The sequence below is a fragment of the Heteronotia binoei genome, chromosome 1, assembly GCF_032191835.1.
Source record: "Heteronotia binoei isolate CCM8104 ecotype False Entrance Well chromosome 1, APGP_CSIRO_Hbin_v1, whole genome shotgun sequence".
Lineage (NCBI taxonomy): Eukaryota > Metazoa > Chordata > Lepidosauria > Squamata > Gekkonidae > Heteronotia > Heteronotia binoei.
Genome location: NC_083223.1, coordinates 5,513,004 through 5,536,936, shown reverse-complemented (window position 1 = coordinate 5,536,936; position 23,933 = coordinate 5,513,004). Strand labels below are relative to the sequence as shown.

General features: G+C 47.7%; 1 protein-coding gene across 3 annotated transcripts in view; it reads left to right on the top strand.

Moving 5' to 3' along the window:
• The window catches only part of TFAP2B (transcription factor AP-2 beta), a 97,170-nt gene extending 83,263 nt beyond the window's left edge, over positions 1–13,907 (top strand). For 2 of the 3 annotated variants that reach the window (XM_060263648.1, XM_060263761.1), the window contains exon 7: positions 3,883–4,691. In XM_060263648.1, coding sequence (XP_060119631.1) covers positions 3,883–4,183 — 301 coding nt within the window. In that variant the 3' untranslated portion in view covers positions 4,184–4,691. Of the gene's footprint in view, positions 1–3,882; positions 4,692–6,011; positions 6,075–13,737 lie in introns of those variants that run through there. The other variant, XM_060263690.1, reaches the window with a different exon arrangement.
• Positions 13,908–23,933: the final 10,026 nt, after the last annotated feature.

Below are 23,933 nucleotides of genomic sequence, written 5' to 3'. Positions count from 1 at the left end.
CTTCCAAGACTATATTCCAACTCAAACTGAACTGACTGTCAGCTGCCCCTGACAACTACTCACTGAGGGCTTTCCCACCCGAAATCTTCAATATAAAACCCAGTTCCCGCCCACAAACTGGTTTTCCCTCCTGCAGCCTTCTGTGAGACCAGCCTGAAAGACTTCCTGTCTCTCTAGGAGGTCTCCTCGGAATTGCTGCTGAGCACATTTGTGTGCGTGCGTGTGGCCTAATATGCAAATAAGTCCCTGCTGGGCTTGTTCTACAAAAAAGCCCTGTGTTAAACAATGGTGACATTGGGGGGTGTGGCCTAACATGCGAATGAGTTTCTGCTGGGCTTTGCCTAGAAAAAAAAAAGCCCTGCATTTTTGTCTTGGTTCAAGAAAAATGGCCCCAGAGCAAATGGCCCCAGAGCCGCCCTGAGCCACTTGTGGGAAGGGCGGGGTATAAATCTTAAATAAATAAAATAAATAAAAAAATAATTTATGCAGTAGTCAAATCACTCACTCAAAACATTAGTGCCAGCAGCTCACAAAGTAGAATTTTTGCTCACAAGACACCAACAGCTTAGAGCAAGGACCGAATCTGACATAAATGAGACCTTGCTGGGTCCGGCTGGGCTGTTTTGGGCTGTGCCGTGCTATGCGTGTACCTATTTAAGATTAGGTAGCAGAAATATAAACTATAATGGACACAGACAAACACAATTAGAGATTTTTTTTAAAATAAAAAAAAGAATTAAAATAAGATATCCTTAAAACATTAGCACTCTTTGGTCTTAGAGGTGCTTTCTTTGTATTTCTCCCATGGGATCTAGGTAGGGTTGCCAAGTCCAATTCAAGAAATATCTGGGGACTTTGGGGGTGGAGCCAGGAGACTTTGGGGGTGGGGCCAGGAGACACTGGGGGCGGAGCCAGGAACAAGGGTGTGACAAGCATAATTGAACTCCAAGAGAGTTCTGGCCATCACATTTAAAGGGGACAGCACACCTTTTTAAATGTCTTTCTTCCATAGGAAATAATGAAGGATAGGGGCACCTTCTTTTGGGGCTCATAGAATTGGACCCCCTGGTCCAATCGTTTTGAAACTTGGGGGGTACTTTGGGAAGAGGCACTAGATACTATATTGAAAATTTGGTGCCTCTACCTCAAAAAACAGCTCCCCCAGAGCCCCCGAAACCTCCAGAACAATTCCCCATTATACCCTATGAGAATCGATCACATAGGAAATAATAAAGACGTTTCCCTCTCCCCCCCCCCCTCTGGCCAGTCTGAAGCAGCGGATCAGCCTCTCAACTCACCATTTGCTGCCAGCTTCTTCACAGAAACACACACAGACACACCATTTTAAATAGAAGCCTTTCAAGTCAAGCCTCTGGAGGTGCAAAGGCACATGGTCCTTTGCAGGCGGGGCTCCCTCTCTCCCCCCTCCGCCGCCAGCCAGCTGATTGGGACCGGAAGCAGCCTGGGAAAACTGAAGAAAGGCTGCTGCGATCGGGGCTGGGTGGGAAGGGCGGGGCAAGGAAAAGTTGCTGAGATCGGGGCTGGGTGGGAAGGGCCGCCATTCCCTCCCGCTTTCCAGAGTTTTGGCTAGCGGGAGAAGAAGGCATCAAATCGGGGGTCACCAGGAAAAGCGGGGGATTTGGGACGCCTAGATCTAGGGAACTGGACAAAGGAAATTGGCTCTTTCCCTCCTTCCCCAGGGAATCAGGAGGGGGAGAAGCCTCAGCCAATGGAGGCATTTTGCTCTGTAGCTCCTGTGTGATTGAGCAAGCCTTCCAAAGCAAGCAACAATGCAGAAGGAAGCAAGACAGAGGGAGAAGGAAGCAGGCAAGAGCCAGTTGCTTAGGAGCCTGATAGGAGCCCTCCGAGGGCCTGATTTGGCCCCCAGGCCGCATGTTTGACACCCCTGGGTTAGAGGAATCATTGCATTGTACAAAGCAGATTTGACTAGTTATGCAGATTAGCTATCTAGATGGGACTTGTTCATTCAGTATCAGTCCATGTGTTTTCTTTGCTTTTTTCACTTGTGTCCCAAAATAATCTGTTTCCAGGTAGTCCCAAACTTACTGCAGACACATCAGCTTGCAGTTAGAAAAATGGCTCCTTTGAGACATCTCTAAGAGCATTGATGACTTACCTTAACATCTTGTGTTAGGAAACTCCTGGAATTAAATAAACTCTAATAGAGCGTCTCTCGTATTCCACCATGTCTATAAGTGCAGACTATGATTTCTTGGTGTGCCACTGGGTTAGTAGTATAAACTAAATATGCAGATAAATAGCCATGTCCATCACTCTGGTGGACCTTCTGATGGTACCTTGGCCACTGTGTGACACAGAGTGTTGGACTGGAAGGGCTATTGGCCTCATCCAACATAGCTTCTTTTTCGTTCTTTTAGCCACAAGGTATAGATGGAACATTCTGTCTGGGGCAGTGATGCTTTGTCTTCTTAGTGCTTGGGGGGGGGGCAACAGTGGGAGGGCTTCTGGAGCTTTGGCCCCACTGGTGGACCTCCTGATAGAACCTAGTTTTTGGCCAATGTGTGACAACAGAGTATTGGACTGAATGGGCCATTGGCTGATCCAACATGTAGTCTTTTCTTATGTTCTTATGTCTGACATAGAGATGCTCTGACTTCTTGGTACTCAGGGGCGCAACTGTGAGGGGGCTTCTAGAGTTCTGGCCCTTCTGGTAGGCATCCTGATAGCATTTGGGTTTTGGTCACTGTGTGACACAGAATATTGGACTGGATGGGCCTTTGGTCTGATCCAACATGGCTTCTCTTTTGTTCTTTTAGCCCCAAGGTATAGATGGAACATTCTGTTTGGGGCAGTGATGTTCTCTTGGTGCTTGTGGGGGGGGGCAACAGTGGGAGGACTTCTGGAGTTCTGGCCCCACTGCTGGACTTTCTGATGGCACCTGGAGAGTTTTTGGCCATTGTGTGACACAGAGTGTTGAACTAGATGAGCCATCAGACTGATCCAACATGGCTCCACTAATGTTCTTATGTCTGGAGCAGTGATGCTCTGACTTCTTGGTGCTTGTGGGGGTGGGCAACAGTTGAAGAGCTTCTAGAGTTCTGGCCCTGCTGGTAGACCTCCTGATGGCACCTGGTTTTTTGGCAACTGTGTGACACAGAGTGTTGGACTGGACTGATCTAACATGGCTTCACTTATGTTCTTATGTCTAGAGCAGTGATGCTCTGACTTCTTGGTACTCAGGGGGGCAACTGTGGGAGGGCTTCTGAAGTTCTGGCCCCTCTGGTGGATCTCCTTATGGCACCTGGTTTTTTTGGCCACTGTGTGACACAGAGTGTTGGACTGGAGGAGCCATTGGCCTGATCCAACATGGCTTCTCTTATGCTTTTATGTCTGGGGGCAGTGACACTCTATTCTTGATGCTGGGGGGGCAATAGTGGGAGGGCTTCTGGAGTTCTGGCTTCTCTGGTGGACCTCTTGATGGCACCTGGGATTTGGCCACTGTGTGACACAGAGTGTTCAACTGGATAGGCCATTGACCTGATCCAACATGGGGTCTCTCTTATGTTCTTCTGTCTGGGACAGAGATGCTCTGTGTTCTTGGTGTTTGGGGGGGGGCAATAGTGGGAGGGCTTCTAGAGTTCTGGCCCCTCTGGTGGACCTCCTGTTGGCATCTGTTTTTTTGGCCACTGTGTGACACAGAGTGTTGGACCAGATGGGCCATTGGCCTGATCCAACATGACTTTTCTTATATTCTTATGAGTAGCCAATACCAAAAGTGACAGTTCAGAGGACTGGTTCAGTAGCAGGCAGCTTTCTACGTTCAGACCATTCACCACAACACTGTCTGATCATGAGCCGCTTGGACTCTCATTGTCTCCTTGTGTCGTCCTTTCTCTGCAGGCAACTTTGTAAAGAATTCACAGATCTCTTGGCCCAGGATAGGACGCCCATTGGGAACAGCCGGCCCAGCCCCATCTTGGAACCCGGGATCCAGAGCTGTTTGACTCACTTCAGCCTCATCACCCACGGCTTTGGGTCACCGGCCATTTGCGCTGCCCTGACAGCCCTCCAGAACTACCTGACCGAAGCTCTCAAAGGAATGGACAAGATGTTCTTGAACAACAGCTCTGCTAACAGGCATACTTCTGGGGAAGGACCAGGTAGTAAAACTGGAGAGAAGGAAGAGAAGCACAGAAAATGAAAATTTTAATAAATAAAATACATAAATAACAGGAAGCTAACGGAATTAGGGAAGACAAACGAAAGGAGAAGCAGAGAGAAAGAAAATCTTTTAAAAAAAACATTTTAATTTTAGCTTTAAAAAATATTGGATTGGGCTTTGGAAGAATGATGCTAGCTAGGTCAGACCCACAAAGAATTTGTGTTTGTTTGTTTTTTAAAAGAAGGACCTAAGTCAGAGGTGCACGGTGGCGCGGGATTGGCTTTTACAAAGGAACTTTTGAAGACAACTTCCAGGAGTTTCCACTTCTGTCTCCCACAATCTTTTTCTTTTCTTAAGAAATGGGGGAGGGTTGAACGGGGAGGGAAAACAAAAACCGATCATCTTCATCATCATAGTTGAAAGCAATCAATAACTTATCGGAAGTATCATTTTGGGGGTCATGTCGATACATTGTTCGCTTGTGTATTACCATTATTTGAAAATAAGTGTCTCTTTTGTCTATAGCCGGGAGAGAAATAACCTGCTTAAGGGGGTGGGATTGTTTTATACTGGATTGTTCAAAGCAAACTTTCCTGATAACTGACTCAGATTCCATTAATTTGAATTGTTGGATGAACAGTTAGAGCCTTTAGGGTCCTTAGCAGTTGGGAAAGAACAGGAAAAAAACCCAAACTGATGTTCTAGATCTGTCTGGACTAATAGCCACTTGAGAGAAAGGCAAGCCTCTGTAGGAACAGGTTCAGGTGAGCTGTGAACAAGTTAAAAACTTTGTTTCCATGGAAGCGTGTTTCAGATCACAGGAGCTAGTCAGGCCATTCCCAGGTGCCCCCCTGTCAATACGGAGTATTTTCCCTATAATTCTCCACATGGTTTAGGTTTTTAAGTGCATTTGAACCTTAATTCTGAAGCTCCAACGGCTTTTGACATTGGCTGTAGAGGTGGACAGAGTCTGCCTATAAGGTCCGCTTGAGCAGAATTTAGAATCGAACTCCTGGGGTGTCACCTCTCTTCCCATGGGGAAATCCATGCTTAAAATGTTTATGCAACTATGCAAAATTTAAGGGACGAAGGGAAGCACTGTTCTTCAGCTTATGGACTGAACTTTTTTTTTTTTTTAAACGATGACATGTGTTTTGCATTCAGATGTAACTTTCCTCCATTGTAACATTTCTCTGAGGAGGTGAGCAGGGGTGGAATTCTATCAGGAGCTAATTTGCATATTAGGTCACACACCCCTGATGTAGCCAATCCTCCAGGAGCGTACAAAAAAGAGCCTTCTAAGCTCTAGGAGGATTGGCTACATCAGGGGAGTGCGGCCTAATATTCAAAGGAGCTCCTGCTAGAATTCCACCCCTGGCGGTGAGCCCGCCCCCCCCCCCCCGATCCAATCCGGTGTTTGAAATCATCACGACTCCTTTCTAACCCAGTTGGACCAATTTGAACATTGCAGGATTTCCGGTGCATAATCTGAGTATCCCTGTCTGCAAGAGTTTTCTTTGCCTTGCGATGAAGACACCTGCTGCTCGGAATGCACCCGGAATAACGTGCCTAGAGGTGTTACATTGAAATGAATAGGGAATCCACTTACTCAAGAGCTTTGCGCATGCAGTGGAGTGCACATGAGACTTTAAGTCTTATAGGTTAAATGCAATTAAGTGCCAGCCTGCTAACTCAATGCCGATTCTCTAAATTCCCCTAATAACCATTCTCTTGGATCTCCTACATACACACCAGATTTTTTTTTCTTTTTTTCTGCAAGAGTGTTAGTGGTAGGAATGTCTTGATGAGTATGTGATTTCCTTCTCAGGACTATATACCCTTTTTTATTCTTTTCTGTTTCCCAAAGCTTTACCAGCTTGGCTCATGAGCTTCTTCAAAGATGACTAGAACTCCCTACACATTTTATCAGGTACAGAGATGTAACTCCACAATCCTCCTCCCCTCCTTTTTTTCCCCCTTCAAATCAAAGCCAGTTGTGTTTTGGGGTGTTTTTTTTTTTAAAAAAAAATTCTGCCAGTGTACTTCTTTAAAGAAGCTCAAAGGGGATAGATTAAAGGAGGCACGGGTAACAGAATGGGTGAGGTGACATGGAGAAGCTTTGGGGGCTAAGGAGCCGCTCAGGACCCCTGAGAGCCAGTCTGGTGTAGTGGTTAAGTGTGCGGACTCTTATCTGGGAGAACCCGGTTTGATTCCCCACTCTTCCACTTGCAGCTGCTGGAATGGCCTTGGGTCAGCCAGAGCTCTCTTATCTGGGAGAACCGGGTTTGATTCCCCAGATCCGGGTTTGATTCCCCACTCCTCCACTTGCAGCTGCTGGAATGGCCTTGGGTCAGCCAGAGCTCTCTTCTCTGGGAGAACCGGGTTTGATTCCCGACTCCTCCACTTGCAGCTGCTGGAATGGCCTTGGGTCAGCCATAACTCTCTTCTCTGGGAGATCCGGGTTTGATTCCCCACTCCTCCACTTGCAGCTGCTGGAATGGCCTTGGGTCAGCCAGAGCTCTCTTATCTGGGAGAACTGGGTTTGATTCCCCACTCCTCCCCTTCACCTGCTGGAATGGCCTTGGGTCAGCCAGAGCTCTCTTATCTGGGAGAACCCGGTTTGATTCCCCGCTCCTCCACTTGCAGCTGCTGGAAGGGCCTTGGATTAGCCATCGCTCTGGCAGAGGTTGTCCTTGAAAGGGCCGCTTCTGTGAGAGCCCTCTCAACCCCACCCACCTCACGGGGTGTCTGTCGTGGGGGGAGAAGATATAGGAGATTGTAAGCTGTTCTGAGACTGATTTGGAGAGATGGGCGGGGTATAAATCTGCAGTCGTCATCGTCTTCTAATGTTTAGGGACAGCCCTACCCCTAGGCAAACTAGGCCGTCACCTAGGGTGTTGGCCTTCTGGGGGTGCCAATCTGGGTGCCCCCCCCACGTGACTTGGTGACATTATCAGCGTGTGTGGGGCGGCAGAAGTTAGCTTTGCCTAAGGTGCCAGACAGTCTAGGGCTAGCCCTGCTAAGGGCTGAGCCACTTGTGGGAAGGGCGGGATATAAATTCTAAATAAATAAAAGTAATAAATAAATAAAATAAAAATAATGCCAAACAATGGCCTTCTGGAGTGGTAAGAGCAGGTTGCTTCTTCTTTAAAGGGGCTAGGTCAAGCGGGGAAGCCGCCATGGCTCAGGGCTTCTTGTGCCCTCCCTTCCCGATGTTGGCAGTGACTTCTGTCCTCTCGTTTGCCAAGTAGCGAACCAGCCGTGCTCCCAGCTGCAACCGCTGCCCAGTGCCACTGGTGGAAGAACTGTAGGCAGATGTGAGCATGGGCAGTTGGAGGGCAGGAGAAAAGAGAGAGACACAAAAAGAGAGACGCACAAGCAGGTAGAAGGTGTGCGGGTGGGTGGGAGGGAAGAAGGGCATGAATGGCTGGTTGGAGGCAGAGCGGGGGAAGGGAGTCCTGAGAACTGCCTGAAAACCTAGGACCCATCCTGGAAGGGTTGCCAACTCTAGGCGGAGAGGTGCCTAGAGATTTGGGAAGTGAAGCTTGGGGGAGAGAGGGGATGCGTCTCAGCGGGTCTTGCAAAGCAGTCATTTCCTCCGGGAGGGGACCAGTCTCTGTCACCAGGAGATTAGTGGTCACAGTGGGGGACCTCCAGGTCTCAGCCGGAGTTTGGCAATCTTAGACCTTGGGCTGGGTAACAAGAAAGGCAGAGAGACTCATGTATACACAGGGTGTTTTTTCTTTTGTAGCAGAAACTCCTTTGCCTATTAGGCCACACCCCCTGAGGTAGCCAATCCTCCAAGAGCTTACAGGAGTCTTCTTACAGGGCCTACTGTGAGCCCTTGGAGGATTGGCTACATCAAGGGGGTGTAGCCTAATATGCAAAGGAGTTCCCGCTACAAAAAAAAAGCCCTGCACACATGGGTGGAATTTTAGCAGGAGCTCCTTTGCATATTAGGCCACACCTCCTTGATGTAGCCAATCCTCCAAGGGTTTACCATAGGCCCTGTAAGAAGAGCCCTGTAGGAGGATTGGCTGCATATGAGGGGTGTGGCTTAATATGCAAAGGAGTTCCTGCTACAAAAAAAAAGGCCCTGCATATGTTTTTTTCTGAGTGGTGCTTTCCTGGCAAGGAAAACCATTTTCTCCAGCCTGTTCAGTTACTTTTTCGATTCTTGACTTAAGAGCTCAAACAGCAAAAAGACGCGAGGTGGAACCAACCTGCCCCTTGCAAAAATTCAGCATTTTACCGGCCCTCTTCATGAGTAAGGTTGTCCTGTGTCTTATCTGGCAAAGCTAGTGAAACTATGCTTATGTGCGAGAAATTGTTGAACTTGACCCTGCATGTAACAGCTTGAAGAGATTTGGTGATGACTATAGTGTGTTTCATGTTTTTTTAAAATATTATTATTTCCCTTTTGTCACAACAGTTTCTATTTATGCTGCCTATATGAACAATTTTGGCCTAATGTAGGATTTCAGAAGACAGTACGATAAGGATGTCTTGAAATCAACCTGAGTGTATTAGGTGGTTTTAGTATTCTATTAATTTTGGGCGGAATTCCGTTCCACCTAACGGTGCTTACAATTTTTTTTTTTGTAGCTGGAACTCCTTTGCACGTTAGGCTGCGCACCCCTGGTGTAGCCAATCCTCCAAGAGCTTACAGGGCTCTTCTTACAGGGCCTACTGTAAGCTCCAAGGGGATTGGCTACATCAGGGAGGTGCGGCCTAATATGCAAAGGAGTTCCTGCTACAAAAAAAATGGCCCGACAATAGCCATGACTCCCAGTTGTCAGGCTAAACACCCATTTATTTCAAGTTCCAGAAAGCCAAGCTTCCAAAAAAGTGAGTTGGGTAGGGTTACCAACCTCCAGGTGGTGACTGGAGATCTCCCCATCACAACTGACTTCCAGGTGACGGCGATCAGTTCACCTGGAGAAAATTGTCTCTTTTGGACTCTCTAGCATTGTACGCCACTGAAACCCCTCCCTTCCCTGAACCCAGCCCTCCTCAGGTTCCATTCCCAAAATCTCCAGGTATTTCCCAACCCAGAGCTGGTGACTCTAGAATTAGATCTTTTTCAAAGCTTTCAATAAACAATCCATTTATATGCTACATACCTGGCATACTTACAGTATCTGTTGTCACGGTTATGCCCTTTGAACCCATCTAATAAGCTGTGTTTCCTCATGACATGTGCATATAAGCACTTATAGACAGGGTTTTTTTTTGTAGCAGGAACTCTTTTGCATATTAGGCCACTCACCCCTGGTGTAGCCAATCCTCCAAGAGCTTAAAGGGCTCTTATTGCAGGGCCTCCTGTAAACTCTTGGAGGATTGGCTACATCAGGGCTGTGTGGCCTAATATGCAAAGGAGTTCCTGCTACAAAAAAGCCCTGCAAATAGGTATACATATTCTGCACATGCCTTTCCCTACTGCATGCAGGTGCAACAAAATAATGTGTGCAGGTGCTTCAAAAAGTCAGGTGGATGCTCTTTATGGGTGGCCAAACCACTCACCAGCTTTTCATGTGCTACATTTCAAAGCCGGTCCTTGGTGATTTCACCTTCTCTGTCCCCCAACCCATAAGCCATGAGATACGCTCGAAATTCAGCTTGACTCTTTCACATTTTTCACCTTTCTGCCTGCTTCATAGGCTGAGTTGTGATTCTTGAACAAAAGGAAGAGAGTCTGGGTTCACCGGCCAACGCTGAGCGTGAATGCATCCCTGAATGCATATTATGCAGAAGCACATTTCATTGGAAATCCCAGTGGTGCTGATTTTTTTGAGTCCAAGTAGCCCGGCTGAGCCCAGTTGGGTTGACCATGATCATTACTTGGATGGGAGACCAACAAGGACATCCAATAATAAAAGCACTTCTGCTCATCTTGTGGTTGGAACATCCCCTAAATCTCCATGAGTTGGTTGCAACTTGGCGGTCTTCTTCCTCTTCTTCTTCTTCCTCATCTTCCTCTTTCTCCTTCTCTTCTTCCAAAATTCAAGTATTCAGCTCTGAAATGTCCTTAGGAATCACTTCTGAAACTCCGCTTGTACACGTATAGTGAGTCCTTTCTCTAAGCAAGACCCAAACATAATTTCCTTTGGCCCGGTACAATCTTGAAATAGATCCCACCTGCTCAGTCCAATCTTGGAGGACTGATATATTTTCAATAATGTTTTCTATATCTAAAAGTCATTCCTGAATAAATCCCATCGATTTCACAGAGAACGCATTCGTTTGGAAGTGATAATGTGGGGCATTAAAAAACCCAAAAAACATTTGTCGCTTTCTTTACCCTGTGGCACCCATGCTCAGTTTACACCGATCAACTGGCGACCTTCAGAGTGGACAGTTGGTTGGGAGGTCCATGGCTGGAGGAAGACTATGGAAAATGCCTTCTTATATTTTTTTTTCCTTAAGTCCTGCTTCTAGGGTTATATACCATTAGGAGTACCATTTTGGCAGTTCTGGAGACAGGAATGTACAGGTTTAGAAAATCACGCCCGGGGTGGAGAGAGTTGACAAAGAGAACTTTTTCTTCCTCTCCCAAAATAGAAGAACTTGAGGGCATCCAATGAAGCTGATTGGCGGTAGGCTCAGGATGGACAAAAGGAAATACTCCTAAACACACGGAGTGATTAAAATATGGAATTCATTGCCAGAGGATGGACTGACGGCCACAGGAATCAACAGCTTTCAAAGGAGATGAGAGAGATTTCTGGAGGATAAGTCTATCAATCATTATTCGCCATGGTAACTGAGGGGAACCTCCACATTCAGAAGCACTAATCCTCTCAATCCCAGAGCCAGGAGGCAACATCAGGAGGAGGCCTCTGTGCCCTCTTGTTGGCTGTCCAGAGGAACTGGTTGGCTACTGTGTGAGGCAGGATGCTGGACAAGATGGACCACTGGTCTTATCCAGCAGGGCTCTTCTTATGTTCTTATGAAGGCCTTGGCCTCAATGCCCTGTTGTGGGCTGTCCAGAAGAACTGGTGGGCCACTGTGTGAGGCAGGATGCTTGACTAGATGGACCGCTGGTCTGATTCAGCAGGGCTCTTCTGATGTTCTTATGAAGGCCTCAGCATCTCTGCCCTGTTGTTGTCCCTCCAGAAGAACTGGTTGGCCACTGTGTGAGGCAGGATGCTGGACTAGATGGACCACTGGTCTTATCCAGCAGGGTTCTTCTGATGTTCTTATGAAGGCCCCGGCCTCTATGCCCTGTTGTTGGCTTTCCAGAGGAACTAGTGGACCACTGCGTAAGACAGGATGTTGGACTAGATGGACCCTCATTGGTCTGATCCAGCAGGCCTCTTTTCATGTTCAAAGCTCACGTTGTCTGATAGCTGCTGAAGGGTGCTCTGATTCTTGAAAGCTTGAAACACATGAAGCTACCTTATACTGAATCAGACCCTTGGTCCATTAAAGTCAATATTGCCTACTCAGATTGGCAGCAGCTCTCCAAGGTCATAGGCAGAAGTCTATTATATCACTTACCACCTGGTCCTTTGAATTGGAGGTGCCGGGGATTGAACCTGGGACCTTCTGCATGCAGAACGGCTGCTCTACCACTGAGCCATGGACCCTCCCCTTATTCTCTGGAAACCTTATTGGTCTCTATTGGACTTGAAATTTGGGTGAATCATCCCACTGAGACCAATAAATCCCTTCCTCTGTGACCTGTGAAATAACCAGGGCTGAATTTAACCAGAATACTGAAACAACTCCAGATGTCCAGTTCAGCCCTTTTGAATTCTTCTTCTCTTCTTCCACTCTCTCACTCCCCCTGCCATAGCAATGGCTGGGCATTTGGGTCCCTTGCAAGGGTGGAATTCTAGCAGGAGCTCCTTTGCATATTAGGCCACACCCCTGTGATGTAGCCAATCCTCCAGGAGCTCACAAGGCTCTTTTTTGTAAGCTCTTGGAGATTGGCTGTATCAGGGGTGTGTGGCCTAATATACAAAGGAGCTCCTGCTAGAATTCCACCCCTGGTCCCTTGAATCATTAAATAGGTCTGTTTCCTCTCACTTCATTCTCAAAACAAACCGACAAGCAGGGTAACTAGCGGTGCAATCTGAATCCACCCAAAGGATGTGTTTCCAACTGGAGATGCTTACAAAGTTTGAGTTCGAAGTCAGCTGACGGGGGAGCTCTTCCACAACGAAGTCGCACTTCTTTCTCTTTGAACCCCCGTCTCTTATGCAAATGTCTGAAGTTCAGTTAAGTTGCTGCCAACTTCTGGCAACCCTATAGGTCTTTTCAAGGCAAAAGATGGACAGAGGTGGTTTGCTGTTGCCTGCCTCTGCGTAGCAACCTTAGACTTCTTTGGTCGTCTCCCTTCCAAGAACTAACTGAGGTCGACCCTTCTTAGCTTCTAAGATGTGGTCATCCAGGTCAGAGCAGAGGTGGTTTGCCGTTGCCTGCCTCTGCATAGCAACCTTAGACTTCTTTGGCGGTCTCCCTTCCAAGAACTAACTGAGGTTGACCCTTCTTAGCTTCTAAGATGTGGTCATCCAGGTCAGAGCAGAGGTGGTTTGCCGTTGCCTGCCTCTGCGTAGCAACCTTAGACTTCTTTGGTCGTCTCCCTTCCAAGAACTAACTGAGGTCGACCCTTCTTAGCTTCTAAGATGTGGTCATCCAGGTCAGAGCAGAGGTGGTTTGCTGTTGCCTGCCTCTGCGTAGCAACCTTAGACTTCTTTGGTCGTCTCCCTTCCAAGAACTAACTGAGGTCGACCCTTCTTAGCTTCTAAGATGTGGTCATCCAGGTCAGAGCAGAGGTGGTTTGCTGTTGCCTGCCTCTGCGTAGCAACCTTAGACTTCTTTGGCGGTCTCCCTTCCAAGTACTCACCAGGGCTGACTCTGCTTAGCTTCTGAGATCTGATAAGATCGGGCTAGCCTGGGCTATGCAGATCAGGGCAGAGGTGGTTTGCCATTGCCTGCCTCTGCATAGCAACCTTTGACTTTTTTGGTGGTTGCCCTTTCAAGTACTCACCAGAGCAGACCCTGCTTAGCTTCTAAGATCTGGTCATCCAGGTCAGAGCAGAGGTGGTTTGCTGTTGCCTGCCTCTGCGTAGCAACCTTAGACTTCTTGGGTGGTCTCCCTTCCAAGAACTAACTGAGGTCGACCCTTTTTAGCTTCTAAGACGTGGTCATCCAGGTCAGAGCAGAGGTGGTTTGCCATTGCCTGCCTCTGCATAGCAACCTTTGACTTTTTTGGTGGTTGCCCTTTCAAGTACTCACCAGAGCAGACTCTGCTTAGCTTTGGAGATCTGACAAGATTGGGCTAGCCTGCTATCCAGATTCAGGTAGAGGTGGTTTGCCATTGCCTGCCTCTGCCTAACAGCCCTGGAAGTTCCTTGGTGGTCTCCCATCCCAACTATTGACCATGGCTGACCCTGCTTAGCTTCCAAGATCTGATGAGATCGGGCTAGCCTGGGCCGCCCAGGTCAGAGGTAACATCCCACAAAATGCAACAGGAAAACACCCAAATGGCACAGCAGAAACTGCCTTTACAGGGACAGTGGCTTTGTCTTTAATGCCTATAGCAGCCATGACTCAACCAGCCATGTCTTTCCTGTCACCACCTGTAGATCTTTGCCCATTAAGCCAGAGATGGAATCCTAACTAAGAAGAAGAACCCTCCACTGATGACTCAAGGACATTGCTGTCCATCTACCACAACCCAAAGTAATGCACGCACAAGCAGAAGACTTGAGCCTTTTGGTTACAATAACGCAGCAAAATAAATTGCAATTGAGTTTAAGTCTTTCTATTGTTTTCTGTTAACCTAACTCAGGGGGTGGCCAAACTGTGGCTTGGGAGCCACATGTGGCTCTTTCACACATATTGTGTGGCTCTTGAATCCTCCGCCACCCCGTTGGCCAGCTTGGAGTATGCATTTGTATCTTTAAATCACTTATCGGAGCCAAGCCAGCCAGCGACTTGGAGAATGCATTTAGCATAAAAGTTGGGTTTTCCCCCCCACCTTTCTCTCCCCCTCTATCTTCCTTCCTTCCTTCCTTCCTTCCTTCCTTCCTTCCTTCCTTCCTTCCTTCCTTCCTTCCTTCCTTCCTTCCTTCCTTCCTTCCTTCCTTCCTCCCTTCCTCCCTTCCTCCCTTCCTCCCTTCCTCCCTTCCTCCCTTCCTCCCTTCCTCCCTCCCTCCCTCCCTCCCTCCCTTCCTTCCTTCCTTCCTTCCTTGCAGTTTTCAAACATCTGACATTTCTTCTATGTGGCTCTTACGGTAAGCAAGTTTGACCACCCCTGACCTAACACAACAGACAGGTTTAGTGAGACTCTGGGGGTGACAGCAACACCGTCGGCTGGGCCCACACTAAAATGGCAGCAAGTCACACTTTCTAGTCAGTAACCTGCCCAAACAGTTAGGGATCCTATGTAGATAGATCCAGAAGAAGATGGTAGACTTATACCCCGCCCTTCTCTCTGAATCAGAGTCTCAGAGCGGCTTGCAGTCTTCTTCATTTTCTTCCCCCACAACAGACGCCCTGTGAAATAGGTGGGGCTGAGAGAGCTTTCCCAGAAGCTGCCCTTTCAAGGACAACTCTGCAGGAGCAATGGCTGACCCAAGGCCATTCCAGCAGGTGCAAGTGGAGGAGTGGGGAATCAAACCCGGTTCTCCCAGAGAAGAGTCCACACGCTTAACCACTACATCAGACTGGCAGTGGTGTTGGCCTGAAGCAATAGAACAAAGAGTCCAGGAACACCTTTCAGACCTAAATAATAAATAAAACTTTGAATAAAACGTTGTTGGTTTTAAAGGTGCCACTGGGCTCCTAATTAGGGATCCTGGTCATTCAAAAGGAAGGCTGGACTCTGTTATGTTCAGGGGTGGCATTCTAGCAGGGGCATCTTTGCATATTAGGCCACCCCCCCCCACCCCGATGCAGCCAATCCTCCAAGAGCTTACGAAAAAGAGCACCCACCTTCTCCTGGCCTCATCCATCCTCAGTTTAGCAAAATTCCGATTGCTTTAGGGTTTACTGACCCGTGTCGTGTGGTCGATAGCTGGGAGTGAGATAGAACATTCATGCTCTCCGCAGATACTTGAGCGGCTCTGTCACTATTTTAAGCATCTGGCAGGGGGGGGGGGAGGTATAACTACCTTGTTTGTACTACTGGACCCCTTATGAGCAGAAATCATAGCAGCCCTCTCCACAACCCCCCCCCCTCAGTTCCCTGTGACGGTTCCCCCTCCTCTCTTTTGTGAACTGAATTCCTAGTCCGGATCCCTCAGTCTCCGCTGTACGGGGTTCACCAGAAAGAAACAGTGTGGGTTAGCTTTCCTGTATGGCAAGCAAGAGTGGCTAGGCCTGCAAACGTAAGATAGGGTGCTGCATAGGGCCAACCCTAGACTGTCAGGCACTCTAGGCTAGGCTAACTTTTGGCACACCCCCCCCCCCCACTGCACTGATAACATCACTGGATCACATGTGGAGCACCCAATTCAGCTCCACCAGAAGGGCAGGGGTGGAATTCTAGCAGGAGCTCCTTTGCATGTGAGGCCACACCCCTCTGATGTAGCCAATCCTCCAAGGCTCTTTTTCGTAAGCTCTTGGAGGATTGGCTCCATCAGGGGTGTGTGGCCTAATATGCAAAGGAGCTCCTGCTAGAATCCCACCCCTACCCCTAGGCAATAGCCTAGCTTGCTTAGCGGCAGAGCCGGCCCTGGATGCTGGGGAGGAAGGAAACCCCACTGAAATCCCTGGGACTCTCATTGGAGCAAACAGGCTAGTTTTGTGTATTGAATCGCTGACTCGGTTATTTGCCCTTCCAGACAGACCTACAGAGCTTAAGGCAGTCAGAAGGAAAGGTTCTCCCGTAAACCAGAAAGAGAATCAATTTTCCCTTAGAGAGAGGAATTTCTCCCCACGCCCAACTACACTATTGACTCAATAGATGCACGCAGCTTAATAATACCATTAGCAAGGAATGCCCTTTTTCGAAGGACGGCTCCGGTTCCAGCTTCATCAGCACCCCCTCCCTCCCCCGTAACTTTAAAAAAAAAAAAAACACCCCGCAATTAATAAATTAATGCTTTAATTGCACTGATGAATGCTCTCCGGCCTTTGATGGGGTTGGTTGATTTGTCAGAGATACCGTTTTCTATTCATGTGAGCGATTGTTGGTGCCAGTCGGCGTGCCGATATTGTATCATTCTAGTGGGTTTTTATATAAAGAAAGGAAATTGAAATGAACAATCATGCGTGTGGAGGAGAGAAACTGTGTTTGATTTATGTAGCCCTTTTATGTACCAGAGTGTCAGATGTTCCCCCTCTCTTGGACACATCCTGTGAAGGTAAAATCCTCAGAAAGAAAGGGTATTTACACTCCAGGAAATGAGTGAATTCTTAAAGCGTCGTGGACTGAAGCAATGCTAACATGGAACACAGGAGTGCGAAATCAACAGTTATTTCCTTTCGATACCAAAATGGAGTCCTTATTTTTTTTCTCCCAAAAATGAAACCTGCTATACCACAAAGACACCCACCTCTCTTCTTGCCTAGATTTATGGAAATATTATCGGTTTTAGTGACTCTTCCAGAAAAGAAGGGGGGGGATTTTAAAAAGCACGCGGAAAGGCATTCAATTATTAGTTTGTATATATTTATTTATGCTTAATTTAACGGGATTGTGTAAATACGGCGAGCAAGTAGTTTGGGGGGTTATTTATCTGTGACTTATACCTCTGTGAACTGGGTGGGGGAAATTTAAACTGAGGGGGAGGGGGGTGACAGATCAAAAAAAGACAAAAAAAAATTTACAAACGCTTGACTCTAGATAGTACCCGATCTGAAGTTTTCTTCCCCCCCTGTTCTTTATAGACGAGCTGTTATGGTAATGGGTAGACATTGGTTTCTTGTCCCGTGATGACCTGATTTACATAAGTAATAATAAGAAGAATAAAAAAAAAGATTGTTGTGTTTTGTTGTATTTTCCTCTTTCAGATTGTTTTCTTTTTTTAAAAGAAAAAATATAAAGATATATAAATATATATCCGTGTTGGTGCTGTTTCAGTTCTGAAGATGGCTTTTTCTTTTACCTCCACGAGAAAATTCTCACACTCTCTAACTCTCTCTCTCTCTCCCCATCTCTCCATCTCTCTATCTCTCCCCATCTCCCTATATCTCTATCTCTCTCCATCTCTCTATCTATCCATCCTCTATCTATCCTCTATTCATCTATCTATCCTCTATCCCTCTATCATCCAGGCCTCGGATTCAGCAGGCGCTCACCGGAGCGCAGCTCCTGAACCTTTCTGAGAGTTCCCCCTCTTCCTCCCCACCTACCTTGTCCATTGAATAGTAGGTGCAGCTGCATAACAATCCCTGGATGAGGAGAGCGGGCAGCCAGCCAGCCAGCCACCATGGGCTTTGCCACACCTCCAGCAGCCCTCATTCACCCCTGGAGAAGCCCGTGACACCCTTTCTCCACTACTTATATGATTTTGGGTGTCAGCTGGCTTGCTGGCCTTTTGACTGTGGGGCGGGGGTGGCAAGGAGAGCCCCAGGTGAGCGAGGCCTGCTTGGGTTGGCTGGATGTCTAGCCAGTCCAAGCAGGCCATGCTCACCCAAGGCTCTCCTTTCTTGCATCAGGTTGCTTTTGGCTGGGGGGGAGCATAAGCTAATGAGTTATGCTCCACCAGCTATTTTTCTACACAATGACCCCTCCATCCATCCATCCATCCATCCATCCATCCATCCATCCATCCATCCACATTCATTCATATATCCACATCCATCCATCCACATTCATATATCCACATCCATCCATCCACATTCATTCATATATCCGCATCCATCCATCCATCCATCCATCCATCCATCCATCCACATTCATTCATATACCCACATCCATCCATCCATCCTCATTCATTCATATATCCACATCCATCCATCCATCCACATTCATTCATATATCCGCATCCATCCATCCATCCTCCATCCTCCATCCTCCATCATCCATCATCCATCATCCATCATCCATCCATCCATCCATCCATCCATCCATCCATCCATCCATCCACACTCTTCCTCTTTGAGCTGTAATTGAAGCTGGCCCTAGAATGTAAAAACGATAAGACGTTATGTCTGTTTTGAAGATTATGTATAAAGAATGTTAAATGTTGAAGGAGGAAGAGTGTGAGGCTACCTTCCAATGGAATGTCGTAAATCTTATGGGAGTTGTATAGCCCCATGGAGGAATTAATGTAGAGTGCACCTTTGCTGGAAGGAAGCTTCGAAGCAGGATAATTAGTCGGCCTCCTGTACAACGGGACTCTACTGATTATGTATCTGTGAATTGTGTATTTTTGCAACACGATATTATTTCAATACAAATAGTTCTGCCATGGAACCTCATTGGGTGACCCTAACCTACCTCGCAAGTGTGTTGTTATGAGGAGAAAATAAAGAGAAGGAGGGATGCCGCTCTGGGAGTCCACTGGAGAGAGAGGAGGAGTAGAAACAAAGTATAATTTAAAACTAAAATAAAATAAAATTGGGGGAGGGAGTTTAGGGAGGCAAAAAGCCTTGAGCGCTCGTTATTCCAAAGGGGCATAGAATCTAGGAAACCATATGCGTAAGGCTCAGCTAAGTGATGCCGTTTCTAATTGTTTTTAACTGTTTATCGTTCATCGGATGTCTTTTAACTTTTGTTGTAATCCGCCCTGGGCCCTCTTGCTAGGAGGGCGGAGTATAAATCGAAATAACCAAAGCAAACAAACAAACATGTTGGCGTTATGACTAGCAGTGACGCCCACAAGAATTCTTAGGTTAGATGCCTGGTCTGTAACTTTTGCTGTAATCTGCCCTGAGCCCACTTGCGGGGAAGGTGGAATATAAATCGACATAACAAAAACAAACAAGCAAACACTTTGGCGTTATATCTAGCAGTGATGCCCACAAGAATTCTTAGGTTAGATGCCTGGCCTGTAACTTTTGTTGTAATCCGCCCTGAGCCCACTTGTGGGAAGGTGGAATATAAATTGACATAACAAAACAAACAAACACGTTGGCGTTATATCTAGCAGTGACGCCCGCAAGAATTCTTAGGTTAGAATTCTTAGGTTAGATGCGTGGCCTGTAACTTTTGCTGTAATCCGCCTTGAGTCCGCTTGTGGGGAAGGTGGAATATAAATTGACATAACAAAAGCAAACAAGCAAACACGTTGGCATTATATCTAGCAGTGACGCCCACAAGAATTCTTAGGTTAGATGCCTGGCCTGTAACTTTTGTTGTAATCCACCCTGAGCCCACTTGTGGGAAGGCGGAGTATAAATTGACATAACAAAACAAACAAACACGTTGGCATAACAAAACAAACAAACACGTCTAGCAGTGAAGCCTGCAAGAATTCTTAGGTTAGAGGCCTGCCCTGTAGGGTTGGCTGAATACCCAATTGAAAGCCCCGCAGTTACCGCGGTTCCTGGTTTATTTATTTATTTTTATCCGCAGAATGACCCTGCGTGGTAGGGAGGAAAGAGAAGATGGCCCTGTAATACTTGCTGAACGCAGCGCCCTATGTTGCAATCTGAATTGCCACTTGTTTACCCCGAAGTAAGGCTGGTTGGTGAAAGGGTGATTCGCCTGGGAAAGAGAGCTGCCCCGGTGCTTGGGAACGCAAGGGGGACTTCATTCCGAATCCACACGATTCGGATTGCGTTCCGAATCATGATTCGGATTGATTGCTCAGATGTATTTTCCAAACCGACAGGATTTGTGCTGCGCTCCAAAACAGGATTCAGATCTGTTACTCAAGCGTATGTCCGAATCACCACGAATCACATCTAGTTCCGAATCACCACAATTCGGATTTCGTTCCGAAGCAACGTGCTTCTGGTGTCGCAGCGCCTAGGAGGGCATCCTTGTTGTATGCACTGGGGGGGTTGCATGTGAAGCCTTCCCTTTCCGAACACCCGGAGAAGATGCGTGAAAGACTTTGCTAAAGTTTGTTCGGTCAGCTTTACTCTTGAGCGGGGGAATCTGAACCCAGAGCCGCCGGGTCCAACACTTTCTCGGCTCAAAAAGCACTGCGGAAAGCATGACTGAGCCAGAGGTCCTTGGAACTGGAGCCCCGGTTCAGCTGTCCCTCCTTCCAAGGCACCTTGAGTCAAGATGGGGACCCAGCCCCCGGGGGACTCGGAGCCAGCTTTCCGTTCTCTCCTCCAGGTGCGCAATGCAGTACCAGCCACTACAGTCTATGATCTTGGCAGTGTGGTCCCCTCGGTTTCCCTGGACTTCCAGAATCGGGTTGCTTGGGCTAAGGCGGGGGTGGCCAAACTGTGACTCGGGAGCCACATGTGGCTCTTTCACACATATTGTGCCGCTCTTGAAGCGCCCACTGCCCTGTCAGCCAGCTTGGAGGAGGTACTTGTCTCTTTAAATCACTTCTCTGAGGCAAGTAAGCCAGCAGCTTGGAGAAGGCATTTTAAGTTACAGTTGCTTTCTTTCCACCTCCACCTCCCTCCCTCCCTTCATCTTCCCCCCCTCCCTCCATCTTCCTTCCTTCCTTTCATGCTTCCTTCCTCCCTCCCTCTCTCATCTTTCTCCCTTCTTTTCTTCCTCCCTCCCTATCCCTCCCTTCCTGTCTTCTGGCTCTCAAACATCTAACATCTATTCTATGTGGTTCTTATACATTAAGCAAGTTTGGCCATCCCTGGACTAAGGCCTCCCCCGATCTTGGCTCCAACGGGAGCGCTTTTGCAAAGAGGAGAGCCAGCCTGGGCGCAGGAGACCCCATTTTGAATGCCCACCTGCCAGTGGAAGCTTGCTGGGTGACCTTGGGGGACCTTCACCTTCTCTCAGGTTGACCCCACAGGGTCAGGTTGACCCCATAGGGTCCCCACATGGCAGAGGGGAGAAGGGAGTTCTCAGTGGCTTTTGAATCCTGGCTGAGGAAAAAAAGGGGGTCCGCCTTTCTCCGCTCCCACCCCACAAGCTTCCAAGATGCACGCCTCCACGTTTCTGTTCCCCACTTGAGCTTTCTAGCTTAGGCAATCTGCCGTATCCACAAACCAGCTCAGTTCACAAGTCACCGGAAGCAACACTGGAGAATCTAAAAGGTAATGGTAAAGGCAGTCCCCTGTGCAAGCACCAGTCGTTTCCGACTCTGGGGTGACGTCGCATCACAATGTTTTCATGGCAATCTTTTTTTACGGGGCAGTTTGCCATTGCCTTCCCCAGCCATCTCCACTTTCCCCCCAGCAAGCTGGGGACTCATTTTACCAACCTCGGAAGGATGGGAGGCTGAGTCAACCTGGAACTGGCTACCTGAACCCAGCTTCTGCTGGGATCGAACTCAGGTCATGAGCAGAGAGTTCAGACTGCAGTACTGAAGTTTTGCCACTCTGCGTCACAGGAGAATCTGCCTCATACCAAATCAGACTATTGGTATTATACATGGGGGGGGGGAGAAGTGGAAAGAAAGCAACTTTAACTTTAAATGCATTCTCCATCAAAGTCAAGTCTTGTCTACTCAGACTGGCAGCCGGTCTCCAGGGTTTCAGGCAGAGGTCTTTCCCATCACCTCTTGCTTGGTTCTTTTTCACCGGAGAAGCCGGGGATTGAACCTGGGCCCTTCTGTGTGCCACACGGACACTCTGCCTTTGGACCACAGCCCTTCCTCTACAATTCCAGTTCTAGAATGGGCAAGACCCCAACCACCCCCCTCCAACACCAACCTGCTTTTGTTTTGGGACAAAAGTTCGAGGCCGAGGGGCAGCTTTTAAGACCAACCAAAGTTGAATTCTGGGTAGAGAACCCTTTTTGCATGCAGGCTGCTTCAGGTTTTGAAAACCGGAGTCCAGCGGCTCCTGAAAGAACAACTTACATTTATTTCGACAGCAGCTGTCCGGGATCAGCTCTGTCTTTACCGCAGATGTGGAAATGCCTTTCAACAGCAGGTAGACGCATCTTACCGGCGACGAGCGAGCCAGCGGGCCCAGCGAAGGGAACAGCTGGGAAACTGTACATTGAAATCTATCGGCCACGACTGCCTTATTAAATGTTGCTTTTTATTTTATTGATTAATTTTATTTGATTTTGAGTCCACCCTTCCTGTAGGACAGGCTCGGGGCAGGTGACATCATTAAAACACCTGGAACAGGGGTGGCCAAACTTGCTTAATGTAAGAGCCACATGGAACACACGCCAGATGTTTGAGAGCTGCAAGAAAGCAGGAAGGCAGGAGGGAGGGAAGGAAGGAGGGAGCGAGGGGGTGGGGAAGGAGGGAAGGAAGGAAATGGATTCGCATCAGGATCTGAAACTCAGTTCTGCAGGCTCCAGCGAAGTTGCTTGCTAGGCCGGATCCCCGAACGTTTTCGAAACCTGCCGAGAAGACCCCACAGATTGCAGTGGAAGGTTCTTCCTAAGATGAGGAGCAGGTGTAAAGGGGTGTGATCCTCAGTAGGCTCCTGGGGGGCTCATCCGATGGGACCTGCTGTCGAAGAAGTGAAGTGAAGATCCGCCCCTCCCCCAGAAGCCCAGAGGTTTGGTGGGTGTCCATCCTTCCAGCCAATAAGTAAGGGAAAGGGGCGTCCATCGAAGAAGAAGAAGGCATTGGTTTCCTAAGGTTGCTTTCTTTTTCGGCTCAATGACTTTGCGGTTCTCCTCTTTGGAGTCCTCTAAATGGAACGCTCGACCGTCCCTAAATACACACCAGACGGGGCTCTGGATGCTGCGTAATAGCCTGCCTGGTGCGTGATCCCTGGTTGTATCAAAACCCAAGAATCTGACATTGGCTAGTGTATATGGCAGGCAGAAACGAGTATCCTACTATGGACACTTCCATAATATGGACACTGAAGCCTGGATTCAGTTCTGTTTTTTTAGGCTTCTAGCTGGTTCTACAACCCCAACCCTATCTCGTTAATTCTCGACTGTCCCATCTTGTCTGTTGGATTGAGACTGGTTCTGTGTAAACCACCTTGAGTCGTAGTGACCAAGGCGAACTATAAAGGATGTAAAATCCCAATCCATCCATATTATTAATTTTATAATACGTATTGATTTTAATTGTTTGTTGTGATTTTTATACTGTGAGCCACCCTGAGCCTGCTTCGGCGGAGGGGGCGGGATATAAATCAAATCAATACAATTAAATAAATTAATAAATAAATCCAGATGTCTTTTTGGGGTCATTTTCCAAATCTGTTTTCCCTTCTCTGAGCATATAAAGCGCCTTCCTTCCTTCCTTCCTTCCTTCCTTCCTTCCTTCCTTCCTTCCTTCCTTCCTTCCTTCCTTCCTTCCTTCCTTCCCTCCTTCCTTCCCTCCCTCCTTTCTTCTCTCCCTCCCTCCCTCCCTTTCTTCCTTGTCGACTGCCTCTCTAGAGACTTGCTGGAGGTGGCTTCCAGTAAACAAACCAAAATATTTCAATTAAAACTCAGCGCAACCTACAGTTAAAAACAAACAAATGGGCAAAAAAGCAGGAAAACAATCATGCCTCGAGCCAGAAAACAAACAAAACTAGTTTAGTCGTTACCCACTCATTAAAACATGGCAACAGTTCCTTAAAAATAAATAGATATAGGTAACCCGAAAGTTTATTTTAAATGCCCCTCCCTTCCCCAAGCTGTTCCGAGCGGTTGGTATGAAGCTCTTTGGGCTGAAGTATCTATAAACCAAAGTAGCTGCGTCTTTCAACCCCGGGAGAACTGCTCTGGAGTCTTCCAGAACTCCCCAATAACATCTTGGAATTTTGGACCCGTTTGATGTAGCCAATCCTCGTGGAGCTTACATTAGGCCTGTACGAAGAGCCCTGTAAGCTCTTG